The sequence below is a fragment of the Trachemys scripta genome, chromosome 11, assembly GCF_013100865.1.
Source record: "Trachemys scripta elegans isolate TJP31775 chromosome 11, CAS_Tse_1.0, whole genome shotgun sequence".
Lineage (NCBI taxonomy): Eukaryota > Metazoa > Chordata > Testudines > Emydidae > Trachemys > Trachemys scripta.
This window is the reverse complement of record NC_048308.1, coordinates 73,875,106-73,900,994: the sequence shown is the minus strand read 5'-3', so window position 1 is coordinate 73,900,994 and position 25,889 is coordinate 73,875,106. Positions and strand designations below refer to the sequence as shown.

The window sequence follows — 25,889 nt, the reverse complement described above, 5'->3', positions numbered from 1 at the left end:
ATGTGCCGATCTAGGCCTGGTCGTGAACGAGACCAAATCAACATTTAATGCTTGTTCAGCGCATAAAGTGCATTGGGGCCCTGCTGGACTCCTCCAGGGCCACAGCCTCTCTCCCCCTGGACAGGTTTGAGACCCTAAGGAATCTCATCGCCTTGGTCACGGCCTTCCCGGTAACCATGGCAAGGGCGTGTCTTTGGATTCTGGGACACATGGTGATGTGCACTTACATGGTCCGCCATGCCAGGCTCCATATGAGGCCCCTCCAGATATGGCTGGCCTCCCAGTTCTCCCAAGCTCGGGACGGTCTGGACAAGGTTCTCACGGTACCGTCCCCGATACTGGCTTCCCTCCTATGGTGGTCCTGCCCGAGCAATATGCTGCAAGGGGTTCCCTTCAGGGAGGCCAACCCGTCCATAGACCTGGTGTCCGATGCTTCGGACCTCAGCTGTGGAGCCCACACGGGGGATGTGCAAACCCAGGGAACGTGGTTGGCCCCGGACTTGCCCCTTCACATAAACGTCAAGGAGCTCAGGGCAGTACGGCTGGCGTTGCCTCTGTTTCTGCTCCCGGGGAGGGGTGGGGGAAGGCGCGATCTGCGACGCGTTCCTCCTGAGCTGGTCGGGCCAGCTCCTATATGCCTTTCCCCTGTTCCCCCTCATCGCCGAGGTCCTTCAGAAGGTGAAGGCGGACAAGGCGAAAGTCATTTTCATAGCCCTGGCGTGGGCCCGTCAGCACTAGTACGGGCCCCTCCTACGCCTCTTAGCCACCCCCCCGAGGGCGCTATCGCTCCGCCCGGACCTCCTCTCCCAGAACGGGGGGCGCTTCCTCCATCCCAAAGTGGTCACGCTTCACCTGACAGTGTGGCTGCTCTGTGGCTGAATGAGGAGGAGAATAGGCGTTCGGAGTAAGTAAGGCGAATCCTCCTGGAAAGCAGGAACCGTCCACGCGTCGGATGTATGTGGCGAAGTGGTCCAGGTTCGCGAGGTGGGCGAATGAGCGGGGAGTGTCCCCCTCCGCCGCACCTCTCCAGTTTATCCTGGACTACCTCTTATCCCTTAGGGCCCAGGGACTGGCACCTGCCTCGATCAGGGTGCACCTGGCGGCCGTATCGGCCTTTCACCCGCTGGTGCAAGGCCACTCTGTCTTCTCCCACTTGATGACCTTCCCTTTCCTGAAGGGCCTTGACCGTTTGTTCCTGTACGCTAGGCCCCCCGTGCCAGAAACAAAACTTAATTGTATATCTCTAATCATGTTGGCTTCAGACATCAAGATAAGTGAAAGCTTCTGTTGGTCTCCAGGTTCATAGATTTGTTCATTAAATATATAATTTATATCAACATGACAGATTTAAGATTCCCAGCTGATACTTCAAAATATTACCCATTGGGGAATGTCCTACAAATTAATTTTTATTATAGAGGTAATGGTTGTGGCTCCATAATTAAAGTTAAGTTGAGTGTTTTGCCTATAAAGCAGGGATTCAACTTCTTTGTTGGTTATGAAGAATACACTCTGCTCCCCAGAATTACAGCATGTGCTCTTTGAGTATAGAATGAATTTTCTAAGAATTGACAAGTAAATAAACCAATTAATTGTAAGTTAAAATTAATTTACTAATGAGTCCTTTAACCAGTCCAGCACCCTGTGTCAGATCATATTTTGTCCTGAATGATTTAGTCTCAGGCATTTACACAAACTACACACAAATTGGTAGGGAGGTAAATATTAAGTAGGTTTAGTGCACTGGGTAGTTCTTGAAAAGAAATACTTAAAATTAATGGTCACTTTTCCCATTATTCTTCATAAATGAAAATTTCTCCTTTTAGCAGAAGCTAAAGAGTATTATTCTTTGAATGCTTGCTCAAGTCGATTCCATTTTAGGTGTGTGCATGCCCACATGCACAGTTGTCAGAGATTTCTGCCTTAGCGGTATCTCTAGGGCTGGCTGTGGCACCCCCTGGAGTGGCACTTCCATGCGGTGGTATATCAGGCGCTGCCGGCCTTGTGCCCTCTCAGTTCCTTCTTACCACCTGTGATGGATGGTTGGAGCCCCTTGTCTTGCTTTGCAAGAGCAGCAGCGGTTATCCATTGACTGGTTTTAGTAGGGCATCGGCAGGAGTTCCCAGCCAGCGATGGGCCTTCAGTGCCCAAAGTGGTCCCGGTGGCTAAGGAGCAAGGCCCACCAGCTCGGCAGGTGCCACGCCAGGTGACCGATGCAGCTCTGGTCGCATCACCAAAGGAGAAAGCCACCAGGGTGCTACCGTGTAGACTGGCGGGACATCCCAGGTCACCGGATCGCAAGCACAAGTCCCTGTTCCTGTGACCTCGGGACCCAACACTGCAGTCTGGCTCGCTGGCCAGAAGGCCTAGATCTCCGTCAAGATCCCCTCCTACTCGGTGAGGGACTCCAGACTTGTGGTGCTGCTCCCCGTACCGCCAGTACCAATTACCGTCTGGCCATAGGTTGCCTAGACGCTGAATACCGTCTCCCAGAAGATCTCGTCGTCGTTGGTCTCCGTCCTGGAGGGCTCGTTCAGGATTTCGGCGTTGTTCGTGCTCGCCCTGGTACCTGTCCCCCTGTCGATCGCCTTCCAGGGTCAATAGGCAGACCCAGACCTCAACGGCCCCACTGTGGTCACCGGAGGGACATGGTCAGGGTCGGACTGTGATTTTAGCCCGTCGCAGACGCGGCGTGACTCCCCTGTGATGTGGGAGATGGAGGCGGCTCTGGCCATGGTGCTGACGCAGCAGGGGACGTGGCCCCCCCAGGGGCCATACTGGGACCCGTGGGGGGGTGTGCCGGTAATGCCGGTCCAGTACTCCCAGCCCTCCATGGTCGCATCGGACAAACCAGCCGATGCACTGCTGATGCTGCAATCGGAACACGGTACTATGGTGGAAGCAGAGCCTGCGCACCATACCCTGGCTCTAAGGGAGCCCTCCCCTGACAAGGAGAGGATGACACCATCCATCAGGTGACATAATCATCATCGAGGAGGTGGCCAGACCATCCCACATCGCAGTCCTCTGGACGACTTTAAGGAGCATCAGGCCCTCCTTAAATGGGTGGCTGGAAATCTTGGTCTGCAAATTGAAGAGGTCGCTGAGGTGGCAGACGACCTCTTCAATGTCATCTCGGCCACCACACCGGCAAAGATTGTACTGCCCGTCTACCCGGGGTGCTCGAAATAGTCAAATCGGTGTGGCAAACGTCCTCATCTATTCTGCCGACCTCAAAGAAAGCATATAGTGCCAGTGGCTGCTTACCTGAGACTTCGTGGGGGGAGGTTCCAAATACAGGAATACTGGCCTTCTACATTGACCGGACCGAGCCGTTCCATAAGTCGACGCAATTATTTGTCGCTGTAGCCAACAGAATGAGTGGATACTGGACTACCTTTCAAAGAATTACTTCTTAGATCACTGCCTGCATTTGCTTCTGCTACGACCAAGCGTAGGTGCCACTCCCAGCAATTGTCACTGTAGCGCACAGGCCTCTGTGGTAGCCTTTCTGGCCCATATGCCTATCCAGGACATCTGTAGAGCGGCCACCTGGTCATCTGTCCACACTTTTACATCCCGCTATGCCCTGACTCAGCAGGCCTGGGACGATGTTGGCTTCGGTAGGGCAGTGCTGCAAGCCGCTAAGCTGTGAACTCCGAGCCCACCTCCGTGGATACTGCTTGTGAGTCACCTAAAATAGAATCGACATGAGCAAGCACTCGAAGAAGAAAAAATGGTTACCTACCTTTTCATAACTGTTGTTCTTCAAGATGCGTTGCTCATGTCCATTCCATTTCCTGCCCTCCTGTCCCTCTGTTGGAGTTGTTGGCAAGAAGGAACTGAGAGGGCGCAGGGCCGGCGGCGCCTGGTATACTGCTGCATGGGAGTGCCACTCCAGAGGGTGCCACAACCGGCCCTACAGATACCACTAAGGCAGAAATATCTGACAACTGTGCACGTGAGTGCACACACATCTAAAATGGAATGGACTTGAGCAACAGATCTCGAAGAACAACAGTTATGAAAAGAAAGAGAGGTAACCATTTTTTGTTCAGAGAAACACTCAAAGAATTGCCCTCTTTCAAAAGGGTTGTCATTTTGTATTATTCTCAAAGAGACTGATGGCACAAGTTGTCATTAGCAAAGGTTGCCACTGCTTCCATTCACCTGCTCCTCTCTACCTCCTGGTAGCATAGGGGCCAGCAGTCTTCCCTGAGGGCAGTTTGACTTTGTTTCCATTGTGAGCAATGGGAGGCAGTAGCTATTTTTGTTAAGGGCAGGCTGTGACCTCAGTCCCATTGAGAATAATGGGTAATGGAGGCTGTTTTGAAATAGGACAGCTCTTCATGAGTGCTTCTGAAATAGAAGATTTTATGTGCCAGCCTGTGTTGAAGGAGAAATTTTCAATGATCAAAAATAATGCTATGAAATTTCTTTTTCATCCTAAAAAAATCTACCTGTTGCACTAGGTCTATTCAACAGAGAAGGCAGGAGGGAAGGGGAAACCGAGGAGTGCATTCTGCCCTCTGATGTATTCCTCTGCTGATACAGAACACCCGTAAACCCAGTTTAGTTGGCCTGTATGCTTTGGCTGCTTAGCACTCGTTCAGAATAGTACAGAACAGCTAGCATACGCTGGTGAATCTGGCCCTAAAAGTTAAAAAATACTAACCACGTTCAAGTGATTACAAGTACCATGAGTAGCAGTCTCTTTGGGTTTCTTATGTAGTGTTCATGAGTGAAAATGTTTAATTTAAAATGCAAGGGAATTCCCGAATAAAAACCCTTAAACTGCATTGACATCTGAGACATCAGTGATTTGGGGGTCAGGAGGGAATTACAAGAATGTTGTAAATACCTCCAAAACAAGCATTCTAAACTAAGAAATTCAGCTGAGGTCATACTTACAAGAAACCCAAATATGATGAGATATGAAGATGCACAATTAAAACACCTGTGCAATGTTCACACTTGCTGTAGTGATATTATGAGAAAAAAAATTCTGTTTTTAAAAGTTAGTGTACTGTGGAACCAGTCACTAATATGCATTCATCCTAATGCTGTGGAATTGTGACTTTAAAATATAGTTTAAAAGTGGACACATTTCCTTTAAACACACCATAAATCAGCGGTGTAAGTCCTCCCACTCTCATGGGCAAGCTTTCTCCGTGGCATAGACAAATCAGCAAGCCCTCCAGTTAAGGGAAATTTTTGGGGGGGAGGGATATTAAATTGAAAATTTCAGAGAAATTGAAATAGCTGGGTGTTTAGTTCATGTGTAATATTTTATTTTTAAGAATACGAAAGATAAAGAAAGTATGCTTGCACAGAAGGAAGAGAATCTGAGTAATACAATGCAACAGATGTACAACAATATAGGAGAAAAAGAAGAAATCATTAAAGGTCTTCAAGATATAGTGACATCAGAAAGGACTAATTTATCTCTTCTACAACACACTCTTTCTCTCCGGGACACAGAGATAATGCAGTTAAAAAATGAAATTGCTTCAGCCAAGATGAAAGAACAGGAATGTATTGAAGAATTGAAAACAAACCACAAAAGGGATATTTGTAGACAGTTGGAAGAGTCTCACAGAAAAGAGATAGTAAGAGTTAAGGAGGCTTGTGAAGAAGAGATGAATAAAAAATATAAGAATGAACTTGAGCAGTTAAAAAGAGAACTCTCTGCTTTGAATTCTGATGAAGATTTTCAGAATTTAAATGCAATAATTATTGATTTAAATAATAAACTGCATGAGTCTGAAATGCATAGACACAACTTGTGCAAGCAACTTAAAAATCAAATGGAGGATTTTCAGAGAGAGAGATCTGAAATTGAGCTGAGGTATAAGGATTTGGTAGAAGACCTCAAATTACAGCTTACTAATGCAGAAAAACAGGCTAAGGAAGCACAGGAATCTAAACAAGAAAAGGAGTATTTGAATGACGAGATCCAAAAACTCAACTCCTTCATCCAGGAATTAAGTGAAAAGCTGCTCCTTGAGACAAAAAATAACAAAGATTTAAAGCATAAGCACGATGAAGAAATAACTATCTACAATTTGAAGTTAAAAAACTTAGAGCAGGAGGAAAAATTGTTACAGGCGGTGTCAGAATCACAGAAAGCAGAGCTTGAGAAGATGCAGAGTAAATTATGCCAGCATGAAGGTGAAATACAATTAGTTCGTGAAGAACTGGAGTTCCAACATGGCTTGCGAGTGGACTCTTTTAAAACTGAATTAGAAGATACACACACAAATCTAAAGAAGGTCAAAGCAGAGAAGGGCCATAAAAGTTATGAAGCTGATAACATGTCTGAAGAAAATATGATAGAACTAGGATCTTTCATAGAAGATGCAGACATATTAACTAAATATCTTGTCTCTACTGAGAGACAGGAGCAGTCATACATATCCGACAACTCTGGACTTCTTGACACTGAAGAGAGTAGGCTTGATAAATTTGTACTAGATAGCAACATCATTTTAGAACCCAACATGGACTCCACAGCCGATAAGTTAATGTTTAGCCCTGATGAACAAAAGTGTCTTAGCAGTGTACTGCAAGGGACTTCTGATGAAACAGAGCTGGACGCTGAGGCTTTTGCTTCATATTTGTCAGGTGACTCCTTGGTGCAAAATGAAATAAGTGACAGTAAGGAGGTGAAGGATGAAGAGAAAGCAGGTTTGATGGAGAGATGTGTTAAGCTAATTAAGCAGCTCAGTGAAAAAGAGTCAGCACTGAACAAATCCTATCAGGAGACCCAAGAAGCTCTTGAAAAATGGGAAAAAGCAACAGCTGAACTTTCCATTACCCATTTAGAACTGAATAAAGAGCGAGAAGCACGGGTTCATTGTGAAGAAGAACTTGATCAAAAAGTAAAGAAGGAGAAAGAGCTTGAAAACAAAATAAACTTTCTGGAAAAGCAGGGTGAAGACAGAGATCAAACAGTTTGTAGTGAAGAATTAGGGTTTGGAATGAAGGCTTCAAAGTCGCATACTTGGCAGGAGATGATAAAAGACCTCAAGCAGGAAAGAGAAACATTGATGATGCAATTGAGGGCTCAGGAACAATTAGTAAAAGAAGTTCAAGAGCAGAAAACTGCCTCTGATTCAGTAACGAGTGAAGTACAGTCCCTTTTTGGACGTCAACTAGCTGCTTTGCAAAGCCAAAGGGATCAAATGCAAGTCCAGCTTGATGCCCAGAAGGCCAAAAACCAGACTATGGCTGAACTTCTTGGTCAGAAAACCATAGTAGAAGAGACATTACTGAAAGAACAGGAGGCTCTCAAAGCTGAAATCAATAATAAAGAACAAAATTTAACACTCACACTTAAGGAGAATGTAACCTTACAAGAAAGATTGTCTGCTGTAGAGCAGAATCTAATAAAAGCAGAAAACGCTCTGGAAGAGAATCTTGAAAAAAATATACATGATCTTAATATGAAAACGAAAAACTTTGAAAAAGCACTGGAGTGTGAAAGATTAGAATTTGAGGAGAAATTGAAATCCAGTAACTTGGAACTTCAGAAACTTAACATTGAAATACAGGCAAAAAAAATGGAATACATTGAAAAAGAAAACAAACTGACTGAGGAAGTGGCTTATTTGAAGAAGGTTCAGGTGGAACTGGAGAATCACCTTCAGGAGACTGTGCAGAAGTCCGCACAAGCCCTACAGGAGGTACAGTCTGAGATGAGGAGACATTATGAAGAGGAAATTAGTAAAATGGAATCTCATCATCTTTCTGAAACAGCAAAAATGACTCTGGTACACCAGAAAGAGGTAGGTAGCTCTAATAATGACACGAGGATTTGTATTTCTGAATGCTTGTAAATGGTAATTTCAAAAAAATTCATCCTTCTTTTCAGATAGAAGAGCTAAATGCAGAAATAAAAGAGAAGGTGGAAAAACAGCAGAACTTGGAGGAGGAACGAAAAGAACAGATTGGATTAATAAAAAAGGTATTTTTTTGTAATAGGCTTATTTTAGAAAGATTCTGCATGTCTGATTTCTTCAGAGACGGAAAATCAACATGGGTTTTTGCAAGAGTAAAGATAGTTTTGTTGACTTTGAGACTACTGTCCTAATGGCTTGTTGATGCTGGAAGGACAAAAGTGCAAAATGTCCACAATCCAGTAAAAATTCTGTGCTGTATTTGTGACGTTCCCCTCTGGTTTCATCTGGACTGGTAATCTGCTAGGTCACTCCAGTCCTTCAGTCTGGGAGCCAGCCTTACCCTGCTCTGCTGTGAGAACCCCCACTCCTGGGCTGTTCACACACAGCCTCTGGCATGTAAGCTGCTCCTTGGATTGTGCAGTTGAATGACACTAGCCAATACTTCCAGTCCCAGACACAACCCTAGGAACCTCCGTCTTGCAGTGTCCAGTTATGCCTACTGGTTGCTGCAAGCTTCTGTGAGTTCATCAATTTAACAAAGAAATTGACATGTACTGAGTTTATCTCAAGGGAGCCTCTGAAACACTTCAAACCAAACACACTGCTTCAGGTAGAATAAACGAACACATTTATTAACTAAAGTGATTATAAGTCAAAACATAACAAGTCCGATTTGGTCAAATGAAATAAAAGCAAAACACATTCTAAGCTGATCTTAACACTTTCAGTGTCCTTACAAACTTAGATGCTTCTCACCACAGGTTGGCTGGTTGCTCTACAGCCACGTTCTCCCCTTTGATCAGCGCTTCAGTTGCTTGGTTTGGTGTCTGTAGATGTAGGTGGAAGAGAGGGGAAGACCATGGCAAGTGTCTTTCCCTTTTATCATACCCTTTCTTCCCTCTTGGCTCCCCTCCCATCCCCCCCGAGTCAGGTGAGCATTACCTCATCGCAGTTCCAAACTCACCAAAGGAAGGGGAGGTGACTCCCTCCAGAGTCTAACAGATTCTTTTGTTGCTGCCTAGGCTTGCGTCCTTCGTTCCTGTGAGGCTGGGCTGGGTTTGTCCCATACCTGTCCTGATGAGGTGTGAAGTGCCTCTCCGCTCTCAGAGAGTTTTTGCCTGGGCTTATTTTGAGCCATGAGGATACATTTTCAGCCTCCTAACTACATACATGAAATTATAACCTATAACATTACAGTAATACTGTAATAACCATGCTCAGTGCATCATGAGCCTTCCGAAGACACCCAACATGACAAACTTTGCATTGCATACCACACAATCATTTTATAAAGATGAACATGAGGAATGTAGGGTGTTCCCCTGAGGTACAGAACGTCACAGTGTTCTTCTCTCCAGGTTCATGAAAGAGAACATGATCGTGAAATTACTGAACTGATTATTAAACATGAAGATGAAATGAAAGAGCTACGTGCTAAACTAATTAAGGAACAGCAGCAACTGTTGGATGAACTTCAGCAACAAATGGAAGGTACACACAAAACAGAGATGCAGCACACTCAGCTCCAGTCACAGGTACAGTATGCATGCACAGTAATTATTTAGGCAAATTTCCTGGCTGTCACAATTTACAGTTAATTCGCTTGCAAAGAGGAGCCGTTTTTCTAACAAAATAAGCCGTCTTTGGCGGAATGCCTTGTGCTATCCTAAAGACTACATTTGAAGAATCAATAGGGATTGTTATGCTAAGAGGACTGCAGATACCATCTTCTATGGAAGGGTCTCCAATGTCCTCAATCTTATCACGTATTCTTTAGAAAATTGACAAAATTTAGACAATTTGTGAAGGGAAGAAGCTTGCTTATCTTCATAAATATAAATAAGGATCCCCCGTAACTTCTGGGAATGGAGAGAGGCAGACAAAGAATAAGAGGCTAATATGCCTTTTTGGTGTTCTAATCAATAGATATGCTTTTTTTTTTTTTTTTTTTTTTTTTTTTTTTTTTTTTTGCATGATAGGTTTGCACAAAATTCTAATGCAAGGTAATGTTTTACCCAGTCTCTAGTGTTGCTAGACCTCTAGAAATATGGAATAGTGGTTGTATGTGCTGCAATATTGGGAATTGTAAAGTATGGCAGAAAATCAAACTGAGACTTAGTCTTGCTTCAGCCAGGTCTTATGAATTGCATGAAGGTAATCCATCACACACAACTTTACTGCAATGTGTATACTGAGTGTATTTTTGTCAGTGTGTCACATCCCTTCTCATGGCTTTTACAGTTTGTTATTGAGTCTACACTAGGTAAACTCTGAATTTAAATATTAAATATTACTCCAAATATCCCTCTAAAGAGTTCATGGACCTTTTAATTGTTACATATTTATTGACTCTGTATTGGATAAGATTGTAATGATGTTACTTGAATTTACAAGTGGAGGCCCTGATCTTGCAAGCTGTTACACGCATATATAATTATAGGCATGTGAGTAGCCCCATTGATGTTATTTGGCAGGTTGAAGGCCTAAATTCCCATCTCTCTAAATATTTAATCCATTTTTAAACCCCCATTAATTCTAGGAATACATAGGATACAATTACTTTTGTGTCTAATCCCTAAATATTGGCTATAAGTATTTGTATATATGTAGAATAGAAACTTTATAATCCATTGTAAAGCTTAGTTGCTGCTTCTGCTAACTGATGGGTCAGAACTGAATCAATGAGCAGCACAAGAGAAATGTATATTTACATCATTGTTTCAATCTCAACACTTCTGATATTGGTTATTCACTCTACCATAGTATCAAATGATAGCCAGTGACAGCTTTGTGAGGTATGATGCACTGTGATGGACTCAAAGGGTAAAAGTGGAAATTTGCTGCAATGCTATAGACAATAATACTGTGTATTTTTGCAATTTCCTTTTTACATTTCATACCTTTCTGAAGATGCTGCAGGGAGGCGGATTGCTGGCAGGCATTCCCTATCAGCAGATAATCTTAAGAGAAAGAAAAGGCAAACAGTTTGGATATAATATCAAACAGACTTTACTAGTGGAAGGAGAAATAGTAAAGATTGTACTCATTAATAAAAAGCTTCTGCAAGCCAGATGAGAACTAGAATCTGGTTTTTCTGCTATTCCACTTCCAGCCATGAATATGTTTTATATGAAAATAACAGACTAGCAATAAATATAGAGGTGTGTGTATATAGTTGAAACTGGTATAGAAAAATGGTAATATATTTCACTTAAACCATGTTTTTTTGCTTTCCCACTGTAGACACTGCACAATCTTGAGTTGGAAGGTTTACGACTAAGTCTAACTAATATGCACACATCCCAGTTGGAGTTGATGCAGTCTAACTTGAGAAAGGAGAAGGAAACTGCCCTTGTGGAGTTACGGGAGATGCTCAATGATAAGCGTGCTCAGGAAGTAGCAATTCTACAGAGCCGACATCAGTTTGAGTTGGAACATATTAATGAACAACATCTGAAGGAAAAAGAAGAAATTGCACTGAAACATCAACAGGAACTAGGTATTATGAACTTGGGAGTTAGGGGGCTGATTATGCAACTGCTGATCATTTGATTGCCCCACAATTTCTGATGGGGAGATTCTCAGGCCTGGTCTACATTTAAAATTTATGTTGGCATTACTGTGATGCTCAGGGATGTGAAAAATCCACACACCTGAACGTCATAGCTATGCCAACCTAACCCCTGTTGTAGATGCAACCAGGTGGACTTGAAGAATGAGCGACACAGCTACTGTCGGTTAGGAAGTTAGTGTTCTTACAGCAACACAAAAACCTCATTTCTGCTTCTACACTATGGGGCTATGACAGTATAGCTACAGACCCGTAGCTGGGCCACTATATGCCCCATAGTGTAAACATAGCCTCTTTTTGGTCTGTCCTATGGCCTGTTCTTGTCCCTGTTGAAATCTGTGAAAACTGGCATTGACTGCAGTAGGAACAGGGTCAGGCATTATATGTTCCAGGGATTTAGGCCTGCCTCGGATATAAAGCCGTGATTTCCAAAGATCTAGCTGTGATAGTTGCCCATTCGTAGAATATCAGGGTTGGAAGGGACCTCAGGAGGTCATCAAGTCCAACCCCCTGCTCAAAGCAGGACCAATCCCCAGACAGATTTTTGCCCCAAATAGCCCCCTCAAGGATTGAACTCACAACCCTGAGTTTAGTAGGCCAATGCTCAGCCACTGAGCTATCCCTCCCTGCATCATACGTTGAAGGCCTTCTCCAAACTCAGGTTTCTAAACTCATTGGTTCTAGCATAATCATCTTATGTCATCCCTGTAGACTGGTGCTCCAGTCAATCAGCAGTTTCTTTCTAAACATCTTCAGAGAAGATGACCTCCTAGATTGCTGAATCACATTTTGTCATCTTGTCAACCTTTATTCTACCAGAAATATACTTTTAAATAACTGGTTCTTCAGTCATCTGTCCTCTTCAATATTTATTTCTGAAACTCTTGGTGTTCTCACACTTAGTATTAGGATCATCTGTGTCTTTAACTTTGAATTTCAACTGTTATGCTTTGCTCCAGATCAGACTTTGGTTGGTGCCAGCCGCTGTTACCAGTTGTACCACATAAGCTTTTGCCTTACCTTGAGTCAGCACCAGGTTCATTGTTGTGTTTTTGGAGCAAGTACCTGAAGATTCTCCTGGCTTTCCCTCCCAATACCTGGAAATTAAGTGAGACGTCTACCTGGACGGTACTGAAAGCTTCAGCTGGAGAGCCAGAGTCAAGAGTCCCAGATGAGTTACAAATCTGTATCAGTGCTGCCCTTGGTGGCATAGGTTTGGTGAAACATTCTACGTGACTGTTTCAACACCATCAAGCTAGACTGTTGGAATTGCTGAAATTGCATTGAGGTTTTGCTCTTTGTGCTTCTACATGCCACTCTGGTGCTTCTTGACACAGACGATGACTCCTTGAGCAAGTCATTGCCTTCTTTGAACTGCAACGACAATTTGTTTGAGAGCCAACAGGCAGCTGTCTCAATTCGTGGAAACAGCTGAGGCCTACAGGTGCCATCAGAGAATATTGAGGAGGCTGATTTCTCTCTCTCTCTCTCCTCCCTCAGTTTATGAAGCAGTCCCTTATGCTTATAGTGAAGGGAGACTTCTGCATTGTGGAATTTCAGTATGTGTCAGGGTTGAAGTCTCTGCCCTGTCCTCAACTGTTTTTTGGGTACAGGTGATGCATGAGACTTGTTGGTGGACAAGTGCATCTTCACCGGGCAGAGTGAGAGTGAAATATTGATTTCTTCTTTAGAAAAAGTTTGCATAACATATCTCACACACACCTCCAGTGTGTCTTAGGGAACTTCTGCTGAGAAGTGCCTCCTTTGGCCTTAGCTGCGTGCTAGGACTCCCATCCGCATGTGAAGCTTATGAGGCTAATGGTCAGCCTCTCAGAGCCTTAGGACTCTCTCTTTTAATCTTTAACAAGTCTAAGATTGTTCCTCGGCCTTTGATGCTAAGACTGCTGAAAGTGGTGGTGGAAGGAGGCTGACAATCCTCTTCAGGTTTGCTGTTGGGTCTCACTTGCTGGAGACTTCAGGAGGCCAGCGTGAAGGAGGGAAGGGAAAATCATTCCGTATCCTCCCTTCAAGCCCTCTGCTTTCTTCAGTTTCTCTCCCTCTTTTCCTTTAGACCATAGGAGATGCTATGCAAAGAGCTGAGGAATGGGATGTGGTTGGGAGGGGGTATAGAGATCTTGGGGGGGGAAGCAGCCTTCAGGTAGTGATCCAAAACAATAGCATCGTGCTCTGTGTAGGAGACTCAGAGAGTGAGGTACTTCTTCTCACTAGTTGCTGTCTTCTGCTTCTGTTCCTGTCTCTGGAGCTACTGATGAGCCGAAATTAGCTTTGCAACTTCCACTGACCCATTCTGATAATGATATGTAAAAGGTATATAGCTCTTTAAATGGTTTTATTAATTAAACTTTGGTCCTATGCACTAGATCTCTACTAGATGAGTTCAGTAAACTGTTTCTCTTTTTTAGATTTTTAAGACTCTGAACAAGTCTATTTTTAAAAATTGATAATGTGATAAATTAGATAATGTGTTCCACATTTACTTCAAATTCGCTAGAAAAAAATCTCTCTCAGCAAGTTTTTACACACTGTACATTTCGGAGGGGGAGGTGGCGGGTGCAAGGGTTGAAATCAAATTTGTAATGGAAACTTTAGCTACGTAGTGGCTCTGGCTGCTAGATAGTAAAAGGAAGATGAAGACTATTTCCATTTTCCTTCCACACACAATGCTTGGTTTTTGGTCACATAGGCGTATGACATGTGAGTAGCAGCTTGAAATATTATTTTGATCAGGGGTAGAATTGAGGGGGGACAGTAAGTGTTCTCTCCCAAGTTCTGCTGACAAAATAAGCCCCATCCACTTGAAACCTCAGTATGCCCCTTGCATGCATCATGCAGACATTCAAAGTGTGATCATGAGTGTTCTTTGAACTCCTTGGGCTGTCCCCTCCCCCCAAATGAAGTTTTCATATATCTGTGTGCTCCGCTGAGCTCCTTTGGAGCAGCTCACATGCACTGCTGCACTCTGGCTCCTTTTTGATGAAGAGAAATGGGATTCCTACCCCCCCCCCCTCCCCATGGTTAAAATAAGATGCCACTTTCAGTAAATTTGTGCAGATTTTTGCAATATGATTCTCCCTCCTCTTTCTTGCATTCTTTGCACAGTGTAGTAGTTAGCAATGTTGGCATCTGAAATGTTATTATTGGGCATCTAAGTTAACACTACTGAAATGAATGGGGCAGTTTACACCTCTCTAATGGTGTCATGCTCTCTGCAGACTTGGGCAAACAGTGCTGGACCAGTTACGCTAAATTTACATCTCCATGGTTTTCTTTGCAACTGAAACAAGCTAGACACTTATTCCTATAAAATAAGAGCTGACACTCTGGCATATAAGAGAGCAGTTTTGAGAGAGATGGTGGTACATCATACTGCTATGTACCTCCTAATTCATGCCTTGAATGTGATGTTTAAAATAAAGTAGGTCCTTCCGTATTTTAAAATGTTATTAGACCCCAATGTTTCTTACTAGTTCGTTTAGTAAACAGAATTTTATTTTGCAGATGAGAGGAAGAAAATAGAATTGGAAATGGAAAAGAAACACATCCAGACCCTGGAGGTATAAATTCCATACTGTATACTGGACAAGATGAAACTGTACTATAAATTAAAGCTGCCATGATCTCTTCCCTTTTCTATTATAAATTTTTGAAAGGGCAAATAAATGTGATATAAAATAAAAAGAAGCAGAAAAAAATTACTCTTAACTGCTTTACTAATGCACCTATCTTGTTCTGTTAGACTCTTAAAGGAGACTGGGCACTGAAGACCGAAACACGTTTAAAAAACATCCATGAGGAGCTATCTGAAAAACATCAGATTGAAATGGGTGAACTGCAGAAAACTCTGAAATTGGAACTAGAAAGAGTTAAAGAGGAGCTGAAGAGTCTGTCTCTTAAAAAAGAGCAGGTGGAAAGTAAGTGTTACGCTTTGGAAAGCATTAGCTTTGTTGCAAGATATTTATTATGTGGGATTAAAGCTGGCTAGAATAACTTTAGGAGTTGTACAGTGCATATAAAACAGCAATCATGTTTCAATTTTAACATTTGCAGTTAGAACCATGCCAATGACCTGTAATTGTTCAGAAATTAGCAGTTACAAAGTGACTACATCTTAAATATAAAGGCTGATAAGCCACATTGGCTAGTGTGTAGTTGTAATTGTAGCAAACTTAAGGTGAAAACCCAGAATGCATTTTCCCCACAAATATAAAAAAGGTAAGTGCCTACAATTTACAGAAGTTGGTCTAATAAAAGATATTATCTCACCCACATTGTCTCTCTCTCATCCTGGGACCAACATAGCTACAACAAGACTGTAAGCTACAATTTTGCTGTCAATTGAGGGCCGAATCCTTCAGCATGGGGCATGAGTCATTTGTGCTTTTGAATTAGAGTAAATTGCGGATTCTCTGTAGTTAGAAGTCCTTGCATCAAAATTTCAGGACTTCAGAAATTCAGCCAGAGATTATGGGTCTATTACAGGAGTGGGTGGTTGAGGCTCTATGGCCTGCGAGGTGCAACAGGTCAGACTAGATCTGCAGTTCTCAAACTGTGGGTTGTGATCCCATTTTAATGGGGTCGCCAGGGTTGGCTTAGACTTGCCGTGGCTTGGGGACAAAGCTGAATCCCAAGCCCCACTACGGGGGGCTGAAGCTGAAGCCCGAGAGCTTCAGCTCTGGGTGGCAGGGCTCAGGTTACAGGCCCCCTGCCTGGGGCTGAAGCCCTTGGGCTCAGGCTTTGGCTTTGGTCCCCCTGCCCAGGGTGGCGGGGCTCAGGCTGTGGCCCACTCTCTTGGGGTCGTATAGTAATTTTTGTTGTCAGAAGGGGGTTGCAAGGATGTTTGAGAACTCCTGGACTAGATGATCATGATGGTTCCTTCTGACATTAAAGTCTATGATAGTCTCTAAGTGTCTTACTTAGGCAAAACTTCCATTAATTTCAGTGAGTGTTTTGCCTGATTTAAAGATTTCCAGATGGTATTCTGAACAGCCAGACTCCTGTTTGGATCTTAACAATATGGACGTATGATAGATTTTGGCAGTTCTTTAAAATAATTGTCTCAAAAGTTACCTTCAGCAGAGTAACTGAAAGCCTCACTACTCAGAAAAGTGAGGGCCAGGATGAATAAATGACCACGTGTGAAAATTTTTGCTGCTTTTAGGAGTCTGAAACGTGAGTGTGACGGGCTCCTGAAGCCCTTGCCTTTGGAGAATTCTATCAGCAAGAGGTGTAGCTGGAAGTGAAGGGGGCAGAGCTGGCCAGTTGGTTTAGGAGCCATATGTCCTCTGAGGTACCTCGTAGGTGAGAGCCAGGGGAAATGGCAACTATTTCAAATAAATGGAAAGCTGGCTTCAGGGTATCTGGCACTGGGGAACTTTGTGCCAGCTGGAATGCAGCAAAACCAGCCTTGAGATATAAGCTCCATCCTGTTACCTATGCATAACATTGGATGCTTTTACTATCCTGCTAGCAGTTCTCTGGCTGCTGTGAAGGAACCTACCTATGAGTCTCTTCCTCCCCAGTCTCCTGTTGATTTTTTACTTGTTCCCCCAGAGTGCACAGTCCAGCTATCTGTATGTGACAGAATCATTTCTGTCACTGCATTGTGGCTGGGTGGGAGTGACTTGCAGGCAGGGTTCCCTCTCTGTGGCAGAGCAAAGGTCTGTTGTGGAGAAGCAGGTGGCAGGTCCATTTTGCTTAGGGAGAGCTCACTTATGTGGTGGGATTGACTCCAGCTGACATGAATCTTCCAAGTGCTCCTGTCTGTTTGAGGTGAGTGCATCTGCCCTTATCTGTCCTTGTCTGCCTTCCTTCTTCTGCAACTGTTTGTGCTGGTAGCAGAAGTGTTTTCCAGTCCCATGGCCAACTATGTCTCCTTGCCCTTCCAGTCCTGGCTGCCAGCAACATTGTGAATGGGAGGTTCTCTGGAGAAATGTGTTCCCTGTGCATTTAAGGCTGCTGCTGTTTATTATGGCATTGTCTCTTACATATGTTTTGTCTTCAGGTAGTCGCCTCTGGCGTCCTCCCTCAGGACCACATCACCTGCTGATGGCATTTCATACAGTGGACCATAAGGCTCTGTGTGGAAATTCCAAGTTTCCACCTCCTGCATTTCTTTACTGTTACAGTTCTTAGCATGCTCATTACTGTGGTATAAGTGCCTGTGCTGAGCTAGCCAGTTGGTGCCTTTCACAAGGTTGTAATGGCCCTGTCAGTTATTAACCTAGATAGAAAATGCCTTAAACTTACAGTTAGCTAGCCTATTAGCTTATTGGCCTGGATTCATAATTTTGTGCTTTAATTAGTCACAAAACTGATGTTGCATTAGGTAGTTCACAAGAAAAAAAAAGTCTAATCTAGTAATGTAACAGCACTAACTTTGTTCTGTAGTGAAATGTAAAAACCTGGAGAATGAACACCAGATGGCAATTACAAAACTACGTGAACAGCTGCAGACGGAACAGGACCAATGTCTAGAAAACTTGAAAAGGAAAAGCAAGGAAAGAGAACAGGAGATGCAGCAGGAGGTTAATAAGATTTTTTGTTTTGAATGTTTGGTATGAATTAGGTAAGTGGCATAGTATTTAGGAGCCACAAGTGTTATTAAATAATGTGGGCCACTCTTCTGTATTTAAAATTTAGATTTTTTTTTTAAGGGGATATGTAGCATGATGTATGTTTTTTGTTGTTTTTTATATCAAAATTAAGAGCATGAAACACAAATTGATATTAGAATAGTATTCATAGTTTTTTAGCTGAACTTAACTTTATATAACACATTGCTAGATCTCCTGATGTGGCCTTTCCTGCGATTTAATCAAATCTTTACCATAGTTCTTATTTAATATAGTTTCAGTTCCTGATTCCTATATTTTTCTCAGTTATTTTGTTCACCACATTCATAGTCTCACCAGTTGTGACATAAGCGGATGGCTCCCTCATTTGTTTCAATTAGAGGGAGGTTCATAGAGGAGTTAGGTGTTTCAGTGTCTCCACCAGCCTCTGCTGTGAACCCAGGGTCTGGATGGTACTATAGCATTTCCACCCATTAGCAGCTTAGCTGTTTCTAAGACATGAAAATAGGAAGCTATTAAAACTAAAAAAATATATAATTCTTAATGCATCTTTCGTAGATGGAGAAACTTCAGGCCACATATGAAGAATTAAAAACTCGATCACAAGAAGAAATCAAACAGCTTTGGTCTCAGCTTGATAGCACACGAGCAAGTCGACAAGAGCTAAGTGGTATGATTGAAACACATTTCGGTTCTTGCCTTAGCTCACCTAGAACAACGCTGCGTGTGAAACAGTTTTTAACAAAATGTATTGAACGGGCATTCAGTCACAGGAGCATACAGCAGGAGTTGTCATACAGGGTTAGATGAATGGTCCATTTAATTCCGTTTCTGACCAGTACCAGATGCTTCAGAATAAGGTTTAAAACCCTCAAGTAGGCAATACCACGCCTATGGGGAAAGTTTCAATCCTGTTCTGGTGGTTTATAATTTGTCCTGAAGTATGAAGGCAGAGATGCCCTACAATTTTATTGTGTCAAATTATGGTGTGGTGGTATCTGTGCCAAAGTTGAAGTTGCAGCTGAGCTGTCATCACTGCTGCTGTCGCTGCCACTGCTATCATCTGTCTATGTTGCATTAGTAACCAGAGCACTTGGCAGTTTACAAACAGGTAGTAAAATACAGCCCATGTCCCTTAAATCTTAAAATCAAATTTAAGATGAGATAGGAGCAATAGGAACACATGGTTACGTCAAATAGTATTATGCACAATATGTGGAGGGTTTTTAAAGATATAAATCAACACAAAATATTGATGGCAGTAATCCCTACTGCCCACCAATAAAACTTGTCATTTGGCTTTTTATCATTACCCTGATCTTGGCCCACTTTAATATCTGTGAACAAAGGCATAGGTTAGATTAGTTCTGAAGCTGAAATAGGGTTTCATAGTAGATTTGAAATGAGGTGGACAAGGATTCTGGAATTACATCTTAAAATTAAAGGGATTCATTAGTATTAAGGTAGTCATTTTAATGCTTAGTCCTTTCATCCCTAGAAGATCCACTGGGAAGGAGGAGGAATGCCCCCACAATCCCCTTGTTCTCCCCTTCTTCCAAACTGTATGTTCCTAGCAAGGGATCCCCTCACCTGCTCATCCCTTACAGGGCTCTCTCTTCTCCCGCTGATGTTATGAGGTGAGCAGAAGTGAGTGTCCTCTCCTTCTGCAGACCTTGTGGGGGAAATGTCCGATCTCCCTGCTCTCCAAGGTTACAAGTTAAGGGTGTTTAATTTTTTTTAAAAGGGAAATTTCCAGACAAAATTCTTTATGCTAGAATTAATGTTGCCAGTGCAGCCTGTGATTTTAAGTGTATATTAGCTTTTCAAGAATGTTTGGGTTTTGAAAAAATAATTAACCCCCAAAACCAACAAGCAGAAGAGCAAACATTTAAAAGTTAGGAAAGTGAGTTTAAATTTGCAGTTCTCAAACAAGATATTAACTCATAAAAATTACAACAAAAATATTTACTCTGTCCCAGTATATTTGCAATGCAACATATAATGTAGCCATAAGTAAGGTTACGTTTTTGTCACGGGTATTTTTAGTAAAAGTCATGGACAGGTCACGGGGAGTAAGCAAAATTTCACGGCCCATGACCTGTTAATGACTTTTACTAGATACCCCTGACTAAAACTGGATGTGTGTGTGTGCGCCGCGGGTGCCCAGGGAAGCGGCCTTGAGGGGGTGCTGTGGGTGCTTGGGTGGGGAGGGTTGGTGGGCTGGAGAAGCGGTGCCCTCCAGTTCTAGCTCCACGTGCTGCCTCTCCTCCGCCCCAGGCTCCGGTTCTGTAGCTCTCATTGGTTGGGAACCTCGGTCAATGGGAGCTGCGGGGGCGGTGCCTGTGGGCGGAGGCAGCATGTGGAGCTAGGAGCTGAGGCAGGGGAGTTCCTGTCAGCCTTCCGGGGAGCTCCCCTCCCCCCAGGTAAGCACTGCCCCGCTCCTCAATCCACAGCCCTGAGGCCGCGCCCTGTGTGACTGGCCTAGGGACTGCCTGAACTGCTCAGGCGGCTCCCAGGCCAGCTGCACGGGCCGCTGCAGAAGTCACGGAGGTCTTGGAAAGTCATAAGTATTGCGTGCTTTCTTTGAAAAGTTGGTCTTATGGAAATGTCTGAAGGCAGCTATGCTGAAATGTAAGTGTAAGGTAGAGAAAGCAGAGTGGAGTGATGGTAAAATCTGCCATTAATAGCATTCATTTTATATTCAGTGTACTATAGACGTTTCCTGAATGAGAGTGATCTTAAAATAAAAGTTTTGTTAACTTAGAGCTTAACGTACATGTTCTACGGCTGTATACCTCATTAATTTTATAAATGGATTGTTCAGAGAGCTGGTGCCTTTTGATTAGATGGTGAGTGACATGGCCACACTTGTACGTGCACAAAGTGTTGCACTATAGATGTAAGAATGAAAAAGACCTCAGAAGACTGTGCTTTTACCATTAGTTGTATTTGCATGCAGCTTTATTGGGATTATGCAGTTTAGATGTTAGTTCGCTTGCGATGTCTCTACTTGGCATACTTAAGGATATGTCATTGTCTTTTGTCTGGAAATGTAATTGTATATATTCAAATTAGTATAGCCGTCCAGTCTGCTTTTGGAACCTTGATTCCATAATATCTGGTGGTTACAGGTTGCACAGGCTAATTGTGGTGTTGGTTTTTAAAAAAAAATCATTTTATCAGATTTAAGTTTGTGGGTTTTTGACTACATGGGGTCCTCCTTGTTCTTGAATTACCAAGGTAAATAAGAAAGGGTGCCTGACTTCTGTGCACTATTATTTTCTGTAGCTCTTTCATATTTGCTGTCTAAACTAAGTGGTCCTAACCGTATCAAACATTAATATCTTTTCATGCTTCTAATCACTACTATTACCATTCTGTGGACCTTTTTCTATTTCTGCTTCATGTGATGTGAGACGGTGTGATCAGAATGCAACCCAGTGCTCCAGGTGAGGGCATGCTCTGGATTTATATAATGACAGAATGATTATCCATTCTCTTTCTTAATAGCCCTTAATAACGTAGTTTCCTTTTTTCTTTTCTCAGCTAGCCCTTTCCCTGCCCCTTCTCACAGCACATTGAGCTGTCCACAGTGACACCCACTTTTTGGTCCTGAGTAGACAGCTGTTTTTTAGAATACATCAGCATTTCTGTAGAGTTCTAATTATTCCTTCCAGTACATACTGAATTCCATAAACCCTGTTTCCCAGTATCTAGCTTTCTCAATCCCTCTGAAATTATATTCTTGAATAATGTAAATAATTGTCTACAACTTTGCCTCCTTTATGTTCCTGCCCTCTTCTAATTAGTTGGTCCTCCTATTGACCCATGATGCATCCCACTACTAATCTGTCCTTTGTTTTCTACCTCTTCACCAGTTCCTAATCTATCACAGCCACTAGTGAGGGACTTCAACAAAGCCTTTCTGAAAGTTCATGTATACAGAAACCTATGAGTCTCCTTCATCTACTAATTCTCTTGGCTTCCTACAAGAACTGTAATTGATTGAAGACAGTTATCCTTCATAGGTGTTACCCCATCATTCTAGGTGACAAGAATCTTGACCGCTCTGTACTCAACAAAGCCATGGCATTCTAACAGTTTTACATGATGGGGATTAGTCCACACTCGGCCAATCTATCAGCAAAGCAAGACCTTTGACAAGATTAAATTTACATTTAATTGTTAGATTTACATTTTTCAAAGTAGTTTGTGCTAGGAAGGCTGTTTCTGGGGTAAATCAATTTAGTTCAAAGCAACTACAGTAATTCTTATTATTCCTGCCTTATGGGAGCACTAGAAGGTGCAGGGTTCAACCCCCATTTCAGGGCTCTGCATCATCATCCCAGGCTCTTATATAGTGCTTTACATCAGTAGATCAAAACATGCTTTACAAAGGAGGTCAGTATCATAATCCCCGTTTTACAGATTCTCTGTCCTGAATGATGATGCTATATGTTGCTAGACAAGGCCTAAGTGTGGGGTAAATGGAGATGTGGCTATGTTTTCTCTGCTCTCTCACCCCTTAATTTGTACTCAGTTTAAGGCGTAGCAAGACCTGCTCTGCTAACCCTCCCAAAAAATGTTGAGGCATTGGCATTGTCTTTGAAGGCATGACTCTTTCTGATGCAGCCTGTTGGGTTCTGTGCTTTTCTCCCCACCCAAAATACGGTTCATCTTCATAGGATCTATGATTGAGTCCAAAGTGTTTATGTGGTTTTTTGTTTTTGATTAAAAACAAGGTTAAAGGTATTGGGTTTTTTTCCATCTTCTACCCAGAATTAAAAGAACAGCTTCTGGCTCGCACATCACATGTGGATGAAATAGAACGTTTAAAGCAAGACTTTGAACAGCAGCGGCAGCAAAGAAGAAGCGAACATGAAACTGAATTGGAACAACTGAGAATTTATTTTGAAGAGAAACTAGGGGCAGCTGAAGAAAACTACAGAGAAGAATTAACTCTGCTGCATCAGAGGCTGCAAGAATTAAAGGAATACTCTTTGTTGGAGTCAGAGATTAGTCAAGATCAGCCTTTAGATATCAGGTGATGACTGTTCTTTTCTTTAATCTCATCTGTGACAAAACACACTCAACTTTCCTTTCCTAGAAAACACTTTAGGCTTTGTGTGTGTATTTGGATTGGTGGTGGGAGGTCAGAAACCCCAGGGTGAAAGTTAGTAATGGTTGCAGACAGTTTTTTGGATGCAGACAGGTTCTTGCTGAAATGGTTATTCAGGAGTATTTGACTAGATGCTGATCTGTACGTATGTATACTCTAATATCTTAAGAATCAATACATTCTTCTAATTCTATATTTTATAAAGTGAGTATTCAATTTAATTTTTTAAATCCCTTTTCTCTGCTCAGCTCCTCGGTCACACTTTTAGAAGAGGCAAGTGAAAAAGAGAGAAGGGATATACTTGACCAACTAACTCAGCAACTGGAGCAGCACAAGGTGAAGTGTCAATTTTAACAAAAATGATACTGCACATTTTAAAATCTGCGCAAAAACATGACAGTTGCTTCACACCTGTTAGCATGGTTTTAATAGCAGGTGCTATACTGAGGTCTTGTATTACTATTGTTTTTACCAAGTATACTATAAGGTATTGTCTTACAAAACTATACAACTTGACAAAATAAGTGAACAAAGGATGTTTTTGATGCATTTTTTGCTTTTTTGTTTACTTGCTGCTTTAGAAATAAGTGTTTCAAGAGTTGCCATGGCACTTGGGAAGTCCTTTCCCCTGTGTGGCTCCTGGCTGAGTGCTACAATGGGGTACTGGTCCAAGAGTAGGGCTTCTAGGTGCTATGGTAATACAAATGATAGTATAAGCAGTCTCCTTCCCCTATGTTAGTGTCAAAACACTTGACAAGCCCCTACTCAGGTGCCTACAGGCATTTCCCACTCTCCTAGATCCTCTGGCAGCTCCTGGAGCTCTACTTTACCTCGTGGCAGCATGACTGTATAAGCAGAGTTAGGCCTTCTGGGGATCCTTCTACTCCCAGAATTGAGGTAGAGGTGGGTGTAGAAGCAAGAATGTTCTGAGGAGGCAGACTGGTAAGTGAACTTGTATGTTTACAATATGCTATGTGCACTTACAAATTAATTCTTTAGCCTAGTTATCTGAAGGGTAAAGGTATCCGTCTCTGTTCTGAATGTGTATTTTCTGCAGGAAGAACTTACCTGTTTGCGACTGCAATTGGAGGAAAAACACAGACATGAACTAGACTCCTTAAGATCTTCCCTCGCACTCCAATATAAGGAGGACCTGATGAAGATGAAGATGGATCTCTCAGACAGATATATTTCAGAAATTGAGGAATTAAAAAAGAAACATTGTCTAGATCTTGAACATCTCCGTGCCAAGCTTTCGGAAGAGCACATCAAAGGTAAGATGTACTTGCAGGTTCATGTGTAAAATGGAAAGCTTCTTGGATTGTCAAAACTTTTTTTATCTTTAGGCTTTAAAGGATTATTTGAAGGAATATGAAAATTCGAAATTAGTTTGGAATTACATAAAAGAAATCTAGCACTTTAAACTTATTAAAAATGGTACTGAGAATTGTTTTTTTTTAACGATTCTTTTGAACATCTTTATCTTTATTTTCATAAATATTCCTGCTCTAGAGTCCTAAATGTGAGTTTCTAGAATATAATGAACTACAGCTGAGGAACCATTTACATACATGAGACACTCCTGTGGTACTTGCCATATTTGATGCTTAGAAGGGCCCTGTCAAGTTGTTGCACTTCTTTCTGAAAATTTCTCTACTTTAGCATTACAAGAAACGCCTAGACCACTAGCAGAAAGAGATTGGAGGGAAAAAATCCTGTTCCATATCTCTTCACTTTTTGATTTTTATGGCTTTAATAGCGCTTAGTGTACAGTAGGGTTCACTGTTTTCCCTGCATATTCCATTGGTAAGTTTCTTGGTTTGTGCAGATCTTTCACACAGCTTTGTGGGGGAGAGAATTATATTAAGAGTCAGGAAAATATTACTTTAAAAATTGGCCAGAGAGCTCAAGCTAAAGAAATAATCCCCTCCTAAAAACCCAAATCTTTTGCTACTTTACTACTGTTGTATAACTAAGTTTAACAAAGGAATGTTCTGTATGGGCGTAAGCAATGTTTTATGCAATTTCTCACCGTTGTCCCTTTTTTCCTGGAAGAAACATGCTGCTTCTAACCTATTTATACTAAAATAGTGCAAAGCAATTTCAAGAGGTTTTTCTATAAATTTTACATGTGCCATGAAGGTGTGGGGAGGAGGTAGTGGTAGTCCTTATATGTATTTCCTCTCTGAGATGGTATATGTGAGAGCAAAGCTTTTTGGACTCGGCATCCGTACCCTGAAAGATAGCCATGTTCTACTGTGAGTAGAGTTGGTTGAATACCATCAGTCAGATGTTATTTGATTTGCTATTTATCAAATCATTTATAAAAGGTGTACTATATTTCTGTTATTCAGCAATCTCTAATGTGAGATACTGGACAAACGGTTCAAATGAAAAATTCATTATCCTGCTAATTTTTGGCAAATCTGCTTTTCTGCTATTTTGGGGGAGATTGTGTTGATAAATATTGTTTGTTGTTTACTGAGGTTATGCTTGAGCTGAGAGAATATTTCATCTTCAGAAAATCTGCCACCTCATTATCCACTAGGCTCTGAAAAAGTGATGACCTGTTCCTTGTACCATTTATATTGGAGATGCTGATAGTCTGCACAGGTAGTGATAATGTATAGTAGATTAAAAGGTAGTTCATAGATTCCAGTGCCAGAAGGGACCATTATAAGGAATGTAAGTGGAAACATTTTATT

The 25,889-nt window shown here is 42.3% G+C and overlaps 1 protein-coding gene across 3 annotated transcripts in view; it reads left to right on the top strand.

The window, feature by feature from the left end:
* The first annotated feature begins 5,239 nt into the window (after positions 1–5,239).
* Positions 5,240–25,889, top strand: part of PCNT (pericentrin) — a 176,577-nt gene continuing 155,927 nt past the window's right edge. For 2 of the 3 annotated variants that reach the window (XM_034786560.1, XM_034786559.1), the window contains exons 1-11: positions 5,240–7,787; positions 7,874–7,966; positions 9,260–9,436; positions 11,145–11,400; positions 14,992–15,047; positions 15,230–15,404; positions 17,881–18,017; positions 18,624–18,735; positions 22,845–23,109; positions 23,433–23,520; positions 24,242–24,458. In XM_034786560.1, the coding sequence (XP_034642451.1) occupies positions 5,322–7,787; positions 7,874–7,966; positions 9,260–9,436; positions 11,145–11,400; positions 14,992–15,047; positions 15,230–15,404; positions 17,881–18,017; positions 18,624–18,735; positions 22,845–23,109; positions 23,433–23,520; positions 24,242–24,458 (4,042 nt within the window). In that variant the 5' untranslated portion in view covers positions 5,240–5,321. The remainder of the gene's footprint in view (positions 7,788–7,873; positions 7,967–9,259; positions 9,437–11,144; positions 11,401–14,991; positions 15,048–15,229; positions 15,405–17,880; positions 18,018–18,623; positions 18,736–22,844; positions 23,110–23,432; positions 23,521–24,241; positions 24,459–25,889) is intronic. The other variant, XM_034786561.1, reaches the window with a different exon arrangement.